General features: G+C 33.9%; 1 protein-coding gene across 1 annotated transcript in view; it reads left to right on the top strand.

The window, feature by feature from the left end:
* DNAJC1 (DnaJ heat shock protein family (Hsp40) member C1) overlaps positions 1-16615 on the top strand; it is a 108474-nt gene that overhangs the window by 27000 nt on the left and 64859 nt on the right. Inside the window, exons 2-3 of the mRNA XM_058833092.1 lie at positions 10712-10813; positions 11545-11591. Of these exons, the coding sequence (XP_058689075.1) occupies positions 10712-10813; positions 11545-11591 (149 nt within the window). The remainder of the gene's footprint in view (positions 1-10711; positions 10814-11544; positions 11592-16615) is intronic.

Genomic DNA, 16615 nt, shown 5'->3' on the forward strand with positions numbered 1-16615 from the left:
CTTTCAAGGAGGCTATGTACTAACTCAGCAGTGAATTACTATATAGGTAGTGGCATGTTACAACCTCCCTGAGGTCTTCTGAGTCCCGAGGTAGTAATAGCTCATTAAAATGGTAGTTAATGAGTATAAAGGGATCATTATACGACTCTCCTACACGACGGGTAGGGCTAAATCCTAACTAGTTCAGTACAAAGTATTCTGAATAAAGAAGGAAAGAATTTGACAAATGCTGCTGGTAGTTCTTTATAAACCTAGCTACTTAAAGCAATGTTTTTGAGAAAAATACTCATAGAAATAAATTTTGAATAAATGAATACCATTTAAAAAATGTATTTTAGGGCTTTCAGAAGTATAAGTATGCTGTATAATCTCCAAGTTTCCTAAAAATAGTGTAATGAAGCATCTTTGATTAAAAATATGTAGCATTTTGATACTTCTGATCAGTTGGGTTTGAAGTTAAAAAAAAAGACAGAAAAATTATTTTACCTTGTAACTAAATAACATTTGATGGTTTTTTAAGATCACAGAATATTCTGAGTTGGAAGGGACCCTTGAGGATCAAGTCCAATGCTTAAATGAATGGCCCAAGCTTGGGAATTGTAGACATTTTCTTTTTTATATGCTAAAAATAAATAGTGGAGCAATTTTGCCTTGTGATAGGAGAGTGGCATTCCCCCTAGTATGGTTTTGTTCATGGAAAATATAACCACCTCACACATGAGGGGGTATTTTCTATTTTTTTTTTTCATTTAACTATGGTTATTTTCTGGAAAAAGGTGCTAAGAATTTATCCAAACTGAACAATGTAGATTTTGTAGCAGAGTTGAAAAAATTGTTGATCTCAGTAAATGCTTCATGTCTTCTTTTAGGCTCTAGGAGGATAAACAAACAGATGAAAGTCTGTGGACTCGGGTATCTGACAGCTCAAGTGCAGTGGACAGAGCTATTTCTAAGTGTCCTTAACCTAAGAAAAATAACATTGCTTCTACAAAATGAACCCTTCAGTAATATTATAGGAAAAGGAGAGTGGAAGCAAATATGAAATATGTTAAATGAAAAATATAAAAATATGTTGTAAACATATATAATATGTATAAGATTTGGAGAGAGGTGATCCTGCTTTCTGTCTTAAATGAGGAAATTATGCCTACTGTGCATGGATCTGGTTTACTACAGCAGCTCTACTCTATTCTAATTTATGTGTTTTTGTTGCAGCATTTAAGGTTGTATTTACAATAAACCAAATACAGATAATTTTTAAAAGAACAGTATAATTTTTTTAAAAAAAGTTTTACTTGTGGAAATTTCGGCTTGTTTTTTTTGTTCAGCTTAGTCCTTGTTTTGATCAGACATTTTCAAGGAACCTTGCTTATCATATCTGTTCTGTATTACCATCTTTCAAGGTTAAAGCTCGTAATGGATGGAAAAGTACTCTAAACTCAGATTATATGGATGCCTTACTCATGATCATCTACTGCGGGATGTTTGGAGCAGCTGTTGTGTAACAGGAAAAATAAGCCTAATGCCTGGTGGTGCAAGTCATGGAGTGGGGTCCCATGGGTTTTCATACCAAAGAAGTGTTTCCTGCCACCCCTTTTTATTTGTCACTCCTTTCGAAGCCCTTTTAGGTTTTGTGAAAATCTCATGGACTCTTCCGGCACAAACATCTGTCATCTTCAGTGTGACAAGAATACTGTCTTTCAGCTAGAACCTTTTAAACTACATAAACAGAAGCAGTAAATCCAGTTGGAATATTTTCAGACTAATTATTAAATTGATCATCAAAAGGGTATTTAAATTCTAAAATATAAGACTGTTAGTGACCTACTGTACCCTGCTGTGACAGAGCTGGTTAAATCTAAGTCCTGCCTGATAAATGTATGCAAGGCTTGCTTGTAAAGGGAGACTTCAGCAGTCTGTTCCAGTGATATGCTAGTGTTGATTATGGGATGTTTTCCTGGTACTTAACTTGAATCTTCCTGTACTGCCAGCTGACTGATAGTGCTTAGCCCTGGGTAGATCAGACAAAGCAATAATTAAAGTTTTCCTTTAAAGCCACCTTTTGCATATTTAAAGATGTTATTTCCTTGTGTCAGCTGCCTTTTCTGTAAGCTTAAGTCACCCTTGTCCTTTTGGTTTCTCTGAACAAGTCACTCTTCTATTCTTCCAGACCTCTTATTAGTAAGATTTTTTTTGTTTATCATCTGAACATGTTCCTGGCTGTCTTTAATTGTATTGTTTGAACTGGATGCAGCAATCTGCTGAGGTCTTACAATTACTGCGTGACATGGCACGGCTGCTTGTTGCCATACTGCTCGTGTCACAGTGCTGTGAGGCACAGAAAGGCAGCATCATGCCTCTGACTCACGCTCAGCTTGTGATTTACTGATCATTTCTGCCTAACTGCTTTTTTCTATCCTATGTTTTTGTAGTTGATGAATTCTGTCCAGATGTAGACCATTAGTCTTTCACTTAGGAAATAATGTCATTTTTTTACAGCAATTCTCCATTTTGTCCAGATCTTTTAAAATTCTAGTTCTTTTTGACTGCATCATGTAGGTTTTTCAGGTTAGTCTTAACTACCCGATTAATCATGATTCTGTAATTCACCTGCCAGTTAAAATACTGAGCATGGACTTGGGACAGGCTTCATAAAATCCTGTTAGATACTCCTTTTCATTTTTTATTGTTACAGCCTTTAACTATTCAAGGTATGATTTATTTTCTTTCAATTTTGTTTTGCAAGAGAAGTTGTACGATACCCATTTTTTTGTAATTTGTTTAAAAAAATTTAAACATTAAAAGCATTACTAAAGTCAGCATACAAACATGGTCACACTATTCTTTCTAAGCTTATTTAATTGTGTTCTTAAAATGTTTCATGAAGTTTAGCAACAAGTATAAATTAGAGCATTGTATAAACATTAAGGACTGCTGGGGATGTAAGGTTGTTTACACCTGTTTTTAAACTAGTGTGTGCATATATGTGAAGATATATATGATGCATGTGTCTGAGTATATGGTCATGTAAATTGGTGTCTTTCACTACTGATAGGCTGAAGAAGTTGCTAATAAATAGTTAATGTTTATTCTAGAAATTAATGTCTGTCGGGATTATTCACCTTGTAAATGTTGTTGATGTAGAAGATAATGGGTACTTTTTTGAAAACTTCTATGTTGAAGGTAATTGTGCTCTGTTAGCTTCTTGTATGGCTTTATAATGTTTTCAGTCATACATCCTATATCCTGTCCCTCAAATGCTCTTTCTTCATTTTTTGGCCATCAGAAGGCAGGTAATAAACACCTCATGAAAATATGAAAAGTTTAGCAATTGAAGTTGTAGTCACAGAAGTGACAGACACTAGCTGTTTAGGTGACGCAGGAATTCAGTAGTTAGAAGCTCAAGCGATTTTAGGGGGGGCTATTAATTAATTAATTAATTTTTAGCATATGTAATTAGTTTTCGTTAAGACTGAAGTCTGTAGTTCTTAGAAATCTCCCTCCAAAAAATTACCATTGAACTGAGATCAGGGAAGTATTTTCTGAAATGACATCTAGGTGTGTCAGACTGTATGGGTCAGTTCTGGTGAAAGGGTGTAATGAGAACAGGAGTAGCAAAAGGAGGAAGAGGTAAAGGTGTGATATGGATGTAGCCTTGACGATTTTCTAATTTTCTTTAATTCCTTACCGTAAGAAAAGAAGTTGGAAACATTCTGAATGAGAAATGTAGCAAGAAAACCATATAAACAATCAAGTAGCAGCATATTTTTGGCATTACATCATGGGAAGGGTTGGAACTTGTCAGATGCAACACCCCAAAATCTTTGCTCATGCTCCGTAGTGGTGAATGTGGACTGCATGCAGCTGTCCTTGGGTATAGTGTCACCTCTTGTCAATCATGGGGCTGTGCTATCTGAGAGCAAAGGCACTGAGCGTGAAATGCACTGCAGGAGACACCACATTTTGCTTTCCCTGCCAACCTGGGCTTCAAAAGCAGTAGTTTAGCAGAACTTAGTTCCTCTGAAAATGTTGCAGGATCAGGAATTTTGTAGGTAATGTTTTTATGTGAGAGCCGTAGGCTGGAAATCTCAGATGTTATAGGCAGATTTTTAAGAGAACTCTCTAGAAATAACGTTCTCTAGCCTATAAGGTATATGCACACATGTATGTATAAATATATAGAACTATCTATATTATAAAATTGTGTAACACGTGTAACTGTGTAAACAAGAAATGTAATATATCAAATAGAATAAAAATAAATATGTAATGGTGTTCCTGGAAAAGCATGTGAAATAAATAAAGAATATCTACTAATTCCTTCCTTTTGAACTATCAGAATAGAAAACTAAATAGAAATAAAATACAGCAATAGGAAGAATTTTTAATTTGTCGATATTTTTAATTAGTCAATTATTAGTTAATATTAGTCAATATTAATTAGTCAATATTAGTCAAAGTTGTCCTCAGTTGTTGTTTGGTAGCCTCGATCCGTAGTGAATTTGAAGAGTAATTCTAAAACTATTGAGAGCTGATGAGTGTTCTCTGCATCTCAGAGACAAAGTTTACATTAAAATATAAACATATGGTTGTACACAACCCTGTTCACGCGGACAATCTAATTTTTCCTAAATAACTAGTTTCTGAAAAAATGCAGAAGGTAAAATAGTTGAAAGGAAAAAAAAAATATATACATACTGTTGTAAAAGTTGGTCAAAAAAACCTAAATCCATATAATTGTGCACATATGCTGAGGAGAACACTTTTTTTGGTTTCTCAAACATGAGGCAGCAGAATTTTCATTCATTTGGCATGCTAGGCTGAAAACAGAGTCTTCTTTCATTTGACACACTCCCCTGGAAACAAACATGCCAGTGAAGGGATTGTGCCAGTTATCAGAAGCTTACCGGAATACATTGTGCTGGTTTGTATTCATTTTCATTTCATGAATTGCTTTAAAACTTAGCAGCATAAAAAAGCATTAAAACACCTTTTTAGCATTATTTTTAGTTCCTGTGTATTTCCCTGCTGTGCTGTCATTCAGTTTAAATCAACGGAATGTTGTGAGATACATGGCTGGGTCTGCAGCAGAGCAGATCTCTCCTCCTGCCTGCGTATGCTCCGAGTATTCATCTGTAGAGAAGCAGCAAATTTCAGTTTGACTCATTTTACATCTTTGGAAAAGATGAGTGTCTTAGAAAGAAGTTCAGTAAAAATAAAGGGTAATTGAGCAAAGGTTATGCAGCGAGAAATTTAAGCCAAAACTCAGCTGGTATCTATTAACTATGAAAGTTCACAGATAATGCTTGGTCTTCTGGGAGACACTTGTTTTCCTTTCCTAGAGTTATATTCCTCAGGATTGCCAGCAGATCCTTCCCACCTCTGGAATTTTCTACAAGATTCTATTTCCCTCATAAATGTTTTTCCACATGCAGACTTGGCAAATTCAGGTGTACTTCTTGGAACTAATCTGGTCACGGGAGCTTAAATTCGGACCAGGTTGCAGAGAGTATATGTGAAGTAAATCTGGGAGTGGTATTGAGGGTCTGTGTCAGCCTGTGCTAAACCAAAGAGGGGGTAAAGAATAAAGAAGGGTCACTACACAGCTATATGGTTTCCACCCTAAGAGTTACCTAGAGAGGGGTTGTGGAGTCACAGCCGTCACTGTTCTGTCCCCATATGATAGGGTGATGGCTTCCTTAGTGTCTCATTGAGTTCCTTGATGCTGCTTAAGGAATGAGGACACTGGATATTTAATCACTGACCTACAGTCACGTTTGTTTGTTCTCTGACACTTAGGGATATTAGTTTTCTGTGGACTTCACATGAAGACAAACAAATAGATAGAATCAGTGTTGACACAACGTTTAATAGACGGTGGTAGCTTCTGTCTACTTATCTGCACGTGCTTGTTTGTGAGTTTTGTGGGACAGGCTGTGCATCCTGCAGTTTGCAATCACAGTAGAAAAACAGGTGATTGTGAATTTATAAACCTTCCTTTGTTTCCTTTTCTGTACCATTTTGCTTCAGCTTGTATGGCTGATGCTCACCAGAAGGAAAGTAGTGACTTATACTCTCTCTTCTGCACAGAAGTACTGAATGAAATATTTTTATTGAAGAAACCAAATACATTTGAATTGCTCTAGAATTAAAAAAAAAAAAGAAAATTAGAAAATCCAAATGCAAAAGTTTCATAGGCTTGATTTATAGTTTGGGAAGGCTAAAAAAGGCCTCATGAAAGCTTGCGTGCACTGATGTTACTTACAAGTTCAGACTTGAAATGCAGTCAGCCGGTGCTCTATACAATTGCCACTTTTTGCAATATAGCTTCAGTAACTTGGCTGTGGAAAATTCTACACAGTCATTCAGCAGCACTGCAATGAAACAGATATACTGATGTCATTTTCCTATCACCCATTAACTAGTGATTGGACAAACTACAAGTGCATAGAAATGTGATTTCTATCTGCATAGTTGTTTCCTGGATCATGTGCCTTCCCATTGCTAATAAAGATACTGCCACCTATTTGAAGACATTGGCAGGCATATTTAAAACCCAAGATGAATTGAGCACATTTACTGTGTTAGAAGCAGTTGCTAAATTGTGAGTAACTAAGTCTTGTTGTATAACTGCATTGCACTCAAGGGAACAATTTAGGTTTTGAATTGTGTATGTTGGTAAGTGAAAACTATGTAGACATTGATTATTTTTTTTCCCTTGACCTAATCGCTGTTTGCCTATGGCAATATCTGATATGTTATGTGTTCACCAAGAATTGTCTTGGGAACACAATGAGGCTTTTCTTTTTAGATTCATTAGTAATCATAGTTACATTAGGAATAGAAGGCAATGGGGTAATACGCTTGTACTGTGTACTACACCAGTTGTTTGATTTATTGTAAAGGTGGACATGAACGTGGGACTCTGAATTTGTGTAGGCAGAGGAGGAGGCCAGATTTAAAACTTCGTGCATCTTGAGCAGGAATTTAATTTTAAAAGAATGGAAGGCAAATGTGCATTTGTATATTTTATTTCTTTTTTGTTGCGAAAAATTCCTTTCTGTGTTCCTACTTATATATTTGTAGTATGAGAGAACTTTCTTTGGTAATACTAGAGACTATGGAAATCATGCTGAGTAAAATAAAATTTAGTAATGTGTTTTTCATTGTCAGAATTCAACAAGCTGCCAAAAGTACATCATAAATAGGGAGAAGAATGTTTCCTCTTCTATCCCACTCTTTGAATCTGACATGTATTGCCCTTTAGACAAAAATGTGAAAGTCCAAAAGAGAATCTTAAGAAGTGTATTTAACTTTTGACATTCTGTTGATTCCTTCAAATGTTAATTTTGTTTCTATGCTAAAATACTTGTTTGAAATATAAGGGATTATAAAAAAAAAAAAGTACAAGATTGAACTTCTAACTTCTGCCTAGAGGTCATGAAACTAGACACGTGGACACTGTTTGATGAAGTGTTGGGCATTAAAAAATGAATACTTGCATTTTTCCATGCATAGGAAGCCAGGCTGTGGCCTGCCTAGGTGTAGACTTGAGGTTTAGTATTTCTGAGAACTAATTCTAGAGCAAAACAAAGAGATGTTCAACCTTGAAAGTATGATGAGATGATATTGCTTTGGAAGAATAGTTATCAGGAAATAAGGTGATACTCATGATGTTTATATCCACGTGAGGGTGACAGTGTGACAGGCTTATTTGTTATAATTGGTAGCAAAACCTGCCAGCCTGAAGCAGTGTTGGAGAAATCAGTGAATGCACTTGCTGTCTGTAACGCTATCAGCTGCTTCTACTATTAACTGAGATACCTCTACAGGTTTTACTTTTCCCTCCTTAGATGTAATTGAGATTGAGATTTCTCTTGTAACCAAAGCAATCTAACATGTTGTTTCTTTAAAACAAGCAAAGCTTTAGTGTGGTCATGGCTTTCTTTAGTCTCCAGATTTCTGCTGTAATACGTAAAATAATGTCTTAGTCTGCAGAAAACACTGACTCTCAAAAAAAAAAAAAAAGTTTAAAAGCCTTAGCTTTTATGGAAATGTTACTGAAGGTGGCCAGCAGAGTCAAGTCTCTTAAAATAGCTGAAATCAATGTGGGAGTTGTTTCATTATTGGTTGGAAAATAATCATTCTTTATGTCTTATTTAGAGTTATACACTGGTAGGAAGTTCTGTAGAGATAAGAGTATTTTCTCAAAATCCAACAACTTTTGTTGAGGGCAGGTCCTAGAGGATCTGGAACACTACCTGAAGATGCCTAACATTACCCATAAGTAGCATTAATTGGCAAAATGTTTAGAATATACAATGGTTGCCTGGCTGGGGGTATTGTGGAGAATGGGTTAGCAGGCAGACTTACTGCTTTAGAAATTAATATGTGCCAGTCATAATGAAATAATTGACAGTAATATCCCATTATTTAATTATTTGTTGGTATTATGCTCTTCAACATTTTAGAGGCTTAATTACAGTAAGCTGATATGTTGATAAAGATCACTTTCATGGTTTAGATAAAACCATGGCCAGTAAACTATTTCCTGGTTTTTATTTGCTGTAGTAGTATTTAAATGATTATATTTTTTTTGAAGACAGCCCATATTGTTTATGAAATGGCTGACTGGGTTGGTAGATGAGGGGAAACAAAACAATCTCTACATTATTTCTGGTAACTAAGATGAACAATCTGGTTCGGTAAATTTATACATTTTTATCTCAACTTCCCAAGGTGAAACAACATAAACATTTAAACAACATTATTATTTCGGATATGTCTTGGGATCTTTTGCTTTGCTTAAGTATTGAACAGATAAACTACCTTTTGTCTTGATCTCTTACACAAATAATCCTGCTGCTCCCAAGTAAAACTAAAGTTTCAATTCTTCAGATACAACTGAAATCACTGTAACTTCTTTTTCGCTTGTTTGTTGTTTGAAGTTATTGGAAAAATATTGCAGAACAGCTTTTAATGTGCTTTTTCCAGGTTTTCAGCTGTTTATCTTAAGTGCTTCAAAAATAGTACCCAGCACATCTAAATGTGTGGTAGAGAAGGAATAAGGTATAATTTATCCAAAGCACAAATCTAGAAGTACTCATTTGTCGAGGTTATTGTGGTCTCAATCCCTAATTTTTAAAAGATATTTTTACATCTCATTTTCACATATATTTCATATAATTCATAATAATTTCATATAAGTCTACATCTCAAGGATTTAATGTTTCTTTGAGCTTAGAATAGATATTCAGTCACTGTCTCTTCCTTCCCTTAGCTGAGAGTTAAAAATAAACCTATAAAACAATGGTAATATGAAGCAACTCATTGGCAGTAATCAAGCTGGAAGCAAGCTGCTGTCTGAGCAGAGGAATTCTGCTTTGGTGTGCACATGCCTTAGAAGTAGCTGTTGAAAATGGAAAAATTTAAAAATGGAAATGTGTTCTTTTCAGGAGAAATCTTTCAGTAATAGAAACATTTTCCTTTGACAGAGACTGTGGAAACTGGTCTTTTATAAGGGGAAAATACAAATTTCCTTAAAATGTAGTTCCCATGCTGAATTTTCATAAATTCTTCATTTTCCCCTGCTTTTCTTATTCCCCTTGTTCAGTCTTTTTCTATCATTCACTCTGGGCCCAAACTTGTACACAGCATTTTAATAGCCTTATGTTATAAAACAAAAAAATTTAAAATTAAAGTAATGATCTGTAATAAAAAGCCTAGCAGACTAATTGCAGTATTGCATTAATTATTATCTTATTTCACTCTGCTTCACAGCTGATTCAGATCTGGGTTTTTAATCCCTGTTTACACAAAATTAGAGAAAGAGAATATACTTACAAACAATATATATAAAATCAAGAAATGAAAATTGTCAGATAAGCGGTTGATTTGTGAAGTATTGCCTTGGACATGTTAGCAGTAAAATGCAAGTAATTCTGTTTAAATGTTATGTTTTGTGTATCTTCTGGTGAGGATAACACCTATATGATACAGAATACAACTTTTGGTATCTTCATTTCTGGATATCTTTACAGCATATACTAAATAGCAGTCATTAATTCAGAAATCTGCATTTGTGCAGATTTGAGCTTAGTTGGTATATCATTTTGCATTTTGAGTTTTATTTTTTCTCCCAAAATGTGTGCAATTCTTATAATGGTTAAGGTATAGATTGATGTCAGTACTGCAGTATAGCTCCAAGACTGCAATTTGAAGCTACTTTAGAAAAATACAATTCTTTAGACATGGTGAAGCTGAAGTTGAATGGAAGTCCTATTAGGGGTGAATTGCATGTAAATATTAATAAGGGAAGAGTTCCTAGCAAGTCCCGAGTTTGGGAAATTGAGCATGATAATTTGCTGAAATTATGTCTGTCTTGAAGATATGCAGATGCAATAATTTTCAGTTTTCAGTTGAACTTTTAAATGGTGCAGAAGGTGCCCGGGCTAGGTTTTAAGCAAGAAAGTGTTTGGAAGTATTGGCAAATGTCATTGTAATGGATGTATGGTAATGAAAGGAGTTAAGATGAAAGATGAATTGGACTGAATGGCTGTTAAGTCATTTAGGCTGGGCTGGTTGCAGGTTTGGTTGTTAGATGTCTCAAATTACATTGCCTTAGTTCCTACACTTGGTTGGCTGTCTTCAGATCTTCAAAAAGTTCAGAGAATCAGTTTCTTACAATTTGCTTTGTTTTCCTTTTTTTCAGGATGCTTCATCTGCAGACATTCGGAAAGCATATAGAAAGCTTTCTCTAATTTTACACCCAGACAAGAATAAAGATGAAAATGCAGAAATACAGTTTAGGCAAGTAAGTGCAATGTGTGGCAATAAAACTTTTAGGGGGGAAATAGAATTTTTATGTTGATGTTATTTTAGTAAGAACAGTGGTACACCTTTGAAATTAGTAAGTTAAACACTGAATTACATTTTTGCTAATGTAGCTAGACTAAAACCATGTACATTTTTTGGAATTAACTTGTTCAATAACTTGTATTTTGTATTTACCTGTATATTAAAAATAATTAGAACATAATACTTTTAGGAGGAAAATATGTTTTGCACTTCTAAAAGCAGTGGGAAAAATTTCTGATCAGTTCTCAACACAAGTCCTAGATAGGTATAATTTAATGCAAAGGATTAATTTTAGTTATTTTTTATATTTATAGAGTGAAATGACATGAATTTATAATTAGCTCTACTTTTAAAAATGTACCTCAGGCTAAATTCAGCTTACTTAATTTTAGTGAGATCTTCAGGATGAAACAAGGGATATGTACCTGAAACAAGACTCAGTTTGACAGATGTGAGGACAGAAAGAAAATTTTGTATAAGAGTTGCTTATTTGATGACACTTTGTATATGAACACGTGACTTTCTTTTGCACACTGGGTTTGCTACTTAGTGTGTAGGGAAAAATGAAAACTAACAAAGGTCATTTGTTGGCACATGTAAATACTATACTACTGTTCAAAATTTATGTTCAAAATCATAAAGTAAAATCTTTCTGTGTTTTCTTTTTTGGTTTTTTGTTTGTTTTAGTTGGTGGCCATCTATGAGGTTTTAAAGGATGAAGAAAGGAGGCAGAGGTGAGTTAAATTTCACAGGTTTTTAAATAAAGCATTCATACCAGTGCTATATTGAATCCTTATTTGATTTAGTTGTAACACTTCAGATTTGTTTTTGCATAACTTAAGTTAGTAAATTATATGTATGTAATAGTTTAATTAAAGATTGTATATGGCTCAAAGGGCAAAGTGGTATTTTTGCATGACATACTGGTTTTTCTCCTTTAAAACTAGTACTTGAAAGAACTTTGAAAGTTAGTTGTTATTTCAGTCAATTTAAAAAAAAATATGTAACTATATCAGTTTTCTTGCTCAGTTGTCAATTTTTATAAACTGTGATTAAAAATTATTGGCCGCTTATTCAAATGTCAGTAATACTTCCTTGTGTCAGTAAAAGGCTTGTTGCACGATATTTAGGGACTATTTCCATTGTATGTTGTCTTCAGCATTGTTTTTTGTTGCTTAGTTCATTAGGGTTTTTTTTTCTTTCAGACATATTATTTCTAATAGTTCAAACTTTTTAATATTTTTTAAATAAATGCTGGTTATCCTTGCTGCTTCAGGAGCAGTTCCAGCAGTACCTGAAGGGATAGAATAAAGAACTGGAAACCTGGGGCTAATTTGCTTTCTGGAAGATTATTTTGAACTTTTTTTCCTGTTTTTAAACAAATAGGAATTTCAACCAATGATTATCAGAAAAACTGAGACACTGAAAGACACTTGCTTTTAGGTTGGTGTTTTAGTAGGTCATCTTTCAGCTTACAAGTCTTTAAATGGGGTTTTATGAGACATTTCTTGAAGGGATTTTGGCTTTGTAGATGTCTTGGCAGGAGTCCAGGGTCTATAGTACCGATTATCTACTTTTTTGATAATCCCCTTTTCAAATGTCATGAAAATGTACTTCATAGAAGCACTTTTGGAAATTTTTGGGGTTTTTTATTTCATCCATCTAAGGAGAATTTAATTGTGAAATTACACTTATAACAAAAGTTTTAAAAAAATGTTAGCTAAATTATTTTAGGCCAATTAAAGTGAGTTATCCCACAGATCTTCCCAGCTTTTTGTTTATAGCACTGTTTGCATACACTTCACAGTGTTGCTTCTCTGGAACTTTGTTCCATCATGGAACTTGTAGGGATTTCCTTACAGCTGTAATAGAAGATTTTTGCATGAAACTGTGATGCAGTAGCTTGCAAAAATTATGGTTTAAGCCTTGTATACATTACAAATGTGACTAACTTGAATACTGTTAGTTAGTGCATCAGTGATTACAAATGAGAAGTTAAAGCAGCAGTGTATTGTTCTATCTTAGATTGATTTAATTGTAGCTAGCTTATTTTGTACATAGACAATGTCATATTTTTCTTGCACAATGTGGATGTATGGTTAATACTGATTTTATAGTTGAATAAATTTTTATAGTTGAAAAACTATAAAAAATAGAAATGTGGTGGATTAAATAGTGTTTACTTTCAGAGAATTTTCTGGAAATAATATGCAGAATTTAGAAATAACCTGTAGAGCAGAGCTGTATGATCTCATCGCTTTGAGAAGCCCTGTATTGATCAGGTTTATTGCACAGTGTAATGATAATCTCTCGGCTGAGCTCGTAAACGGAGGGTGGCCTGTAAGGTGTTGTTGTGGCACGTCTCTAATACAAGTCTTCAGTAAGTGTGATGGGAGCTGCTCTCCCTGTTATATTGGTTCTATTGTAAGGTAACCCGAGGCTTACTTACAGTTGTATAGCAAAGGAAAGGGTGGGAGTTACTCCTCTTTGGAATCTTTCCACTTTCAATGTTGGTATTTGGCTTTGAATTGTGTGAGGTGATGGACATAGCGGAATAGGCTCAAAGCTTACTCGGGGTCCCTGCACTGGGCAGAAACTGCACTGCAGCCCTACGTTGGCAATTGAGCTGGGAATCCCTTCACAGCTGGACACCTAAATGATCTGGGACAAGGGTTTATGCCCCTGAGAGAAGAGCGAGCTGCAGGCTTCTACTTCTGTGTGGCGAAGTCGGCTGTACCTGGCTCTTACTGTTCCTCTCAAAAGTCATGTAATCATTCCTGGTGTGTGTACAGAGAGTGTAACTGGCAAAGGCAGGAATAAGGTCCTGCACTGTACGAGAGAGTGATGAACTCATTTTGAAGCAATAAAACCTCTTCTCCGTGAACGTCATTCTTGGTGAATGTCAGAGGTGGTGTTTATTTGTATGAGTACAGAAACAGTCTTTTAAAAAGGCAGATCTGTTGGCCAGCTACATGTAATTATTCTTCTAAAGCCTTTGCGTTTTCTTATTTATCAGAATAAGAATTTTTACTTTATCTGAGGGCGGAAGCCTTTCTAAAATATTACAATTCCTCTACTGACAGTGATATGACTGGGCTTTAAAACATGGTTTTCTTTTTTGAGAAAGTTATATCATTGCTTGTGAAGTATACCGGTATCATTACTACATAATAGAGTAATACTGCCATGTTAGTACTTCTCTCCTACACGCTTTTGAGTGAAACATGATCAAAACATTCAAATATTCTGACAATAAACATACATGCAACATCAGTTAATATAGCACTGTTTAACATTAAATTAAACATACATGCAGTAGAACACAATATTTTATGGTTTGTATACACACTCCAATGTGAAATTCTACAGAAAAATTTATCTTTAGCATATGTAGAGATAGGTGCTTTTCCTGAAATACACTTCACCTTTAGGGCATTTATTGGTAAATCAATTTGACGGTGATAAATTTTATTAGCCTTTGATTATCTTAGTTTATTAAAAAATGGGTAGTTTTATGCATTTTTGTTAATTGTAATTTGACAAAAAAGAAATCTTACATCTTAATTTCATTGTTTATTACCTTTTTAAGGACCTTTTTTTCCTACCAGGCCTATACTCTGTAACAATGTTGGCTTGATTACAGGAAACATTTGCAAAGAGATCAAAATACACTTGGATAGAGTAAGAAAGGTGTCTTAGTTCTTATTAATAATTAGATGTCTGTATTCACAGGTATAAGTTGTTCTGGCTGCTGTTGTGCTGGATGTCTTTGACAGCTTGAGGAAAATTGGCCCCCCAAAATAAAAACCACCAGTGCAATCTTTCCATAGTTCAGAATTGTCCTCATTAATTCAAGGTTATAGTATATAAACTATATCAGATGTCTGAAATTATTAAAAATATCAAATGCAGTGACTCTCCTAAAGGGAAAAGTAGATTATATTAAGATTGATGATATTGTAATTAGTTACTACAGTTAATGGATTTTTTACTTGCAACGTAATTGATTCACAAAGAAATCTAAAAACTATTTTATGACATTTTACAGAAAAAAAGAAATGTTTATAATCTTGCAATTTGTTACTTTTAGTACAGGGCTACCAAGTCTTTTATAGACTGCTGAGTTTTAAAATAAATGAACTCAACATAGTTTTAAATGGGGAATGTTTTTGGCTTTCTGTGTCTGTACTGGTGCTTTGGGGTTTTTGTAGTTTGTTGACTGCTACATTTCAGAGCCAATTGATAGCCGTGCTCATATGTGAAAAATTTTGCTGTATTCTGTGTGCATATGTTTGTGGAAAAAACCCTCCAGATGTATCTTTTCTTTTCAGCTTGATTTTTTTCTACATAGAGTTACAATTAATACAGGTGGCTAAAAAAATGCTTTGTAATTAAATTCCAAATGTAGTTCCTGATGCACACGGATTAACTGTCTTTCATAGTTAATATAAATGTCTATACAGGAATTATTTAATGAGAAACTTGCTTTAAATTAAATCACATTCTAAATTTGAAAATTAAGATTTGAAAATTATGGAAGCTTCTGAGTTTTAGTATGATCATTTTCCAGTTAAAAACCTAAAAATCATTGATATCTTTATTTTTCAAATACAGAGCTTAATTACTATTGAAAGCAGTGATTTATCTTTTAACAGTATATATTCTAAAAAGTGGGTTATAATAGAAGCTATCTTCCCTTAAAATGGCCAGTCGTGTGAGCCATAATGCTCATTGATAGTAAAATCAATAGAGCATTGATTCTGAGACTTAATCCGTGGAGACTGTTGTTCAGAACAGCGGACATAGCCTAGTAAATACCGAGTGTTGTTTAAAGCACTTAATGCAAGAGGCTCTGCTGTCTTCATTTCTTTTTTTCTTAACTGATAATTCATAATAGAACATGGCTGCTAAATGTTAGTTTGAAATCTTGGTTTATATATTACTATATTGTTACCATCAGCATATACGGACTTTATTCAATCACTAGTCACTTTTTCAGTACATCAATTAACAATCCTTAGTATATAAGAAAGCAGTTGCTTAATAAATGTCTATTAGTATCAAATTAGATTGTACATGTATTTCTCTGAAGATTTCAAAGGAAGAACATCTTATGTAAAATCATATCAACCTAATTTGTTTTAAAGATGGTTCTGTTTCTAAAATATTTTCTTCTGTTATCACTAAAATCTTGTAAATGTCTTAATATTTTTTAAAGGCTAAAACTTGTACTTATTTCTTAAACAAAAGTTAAGTAGAAAGTTTATTTTTAAAATAAGAAGCTATTTTTTGAACAGGGTTTGTATTAAGGTATCAGTAGTTAATTTGTTCTGAATTACTGGGAGAAGAAAAGAGTTACTAGTTCAAATTTTACAATAATAGATGTTAACCTTCGTATTTTCATAGTTGTAATGGAAGATAGAATTTTGTAATATGAATTTTACTTCTGGTATCATTCAGAACATAGCAGAATCCTGAGGTGTTAAATATTTTATATTTTATATATTTTATACAGACATAATGGTGCCAACTTGAACAAATGTTTTATCAGAAGTTAGCTTTTCAGATATGCACTATATTAAGGTATATTTTTTAATTGAAAACCACTGCTTCTTTTTCAGCTTAAAATGAATTTGCTTGTGGAAATTTTTTTTTTTTAGTATATCTCCAAGGTATCAATTTAATAACTATCAAAGTAGCTAGTGCAGTTGTTGCATTTAAATTGATTTACATGTCAAGACTGGCAGTTTAGCAGCTG

This window comes from Poecile atricapillus, chromosome 2 (genome assembly GCF_030490865.1).
Source record: "Poecile atricapillus isolate bPoeAtr1 chromosome 2, bPoeAtr1.hap1, whole genome shotgun sequence".
NCBI classification, from domain to species: Eukaryota; Metazoa; Chordata; class Aves; order Passeriformes; family Paridae; genus Poecile; species Poecile atricapillus.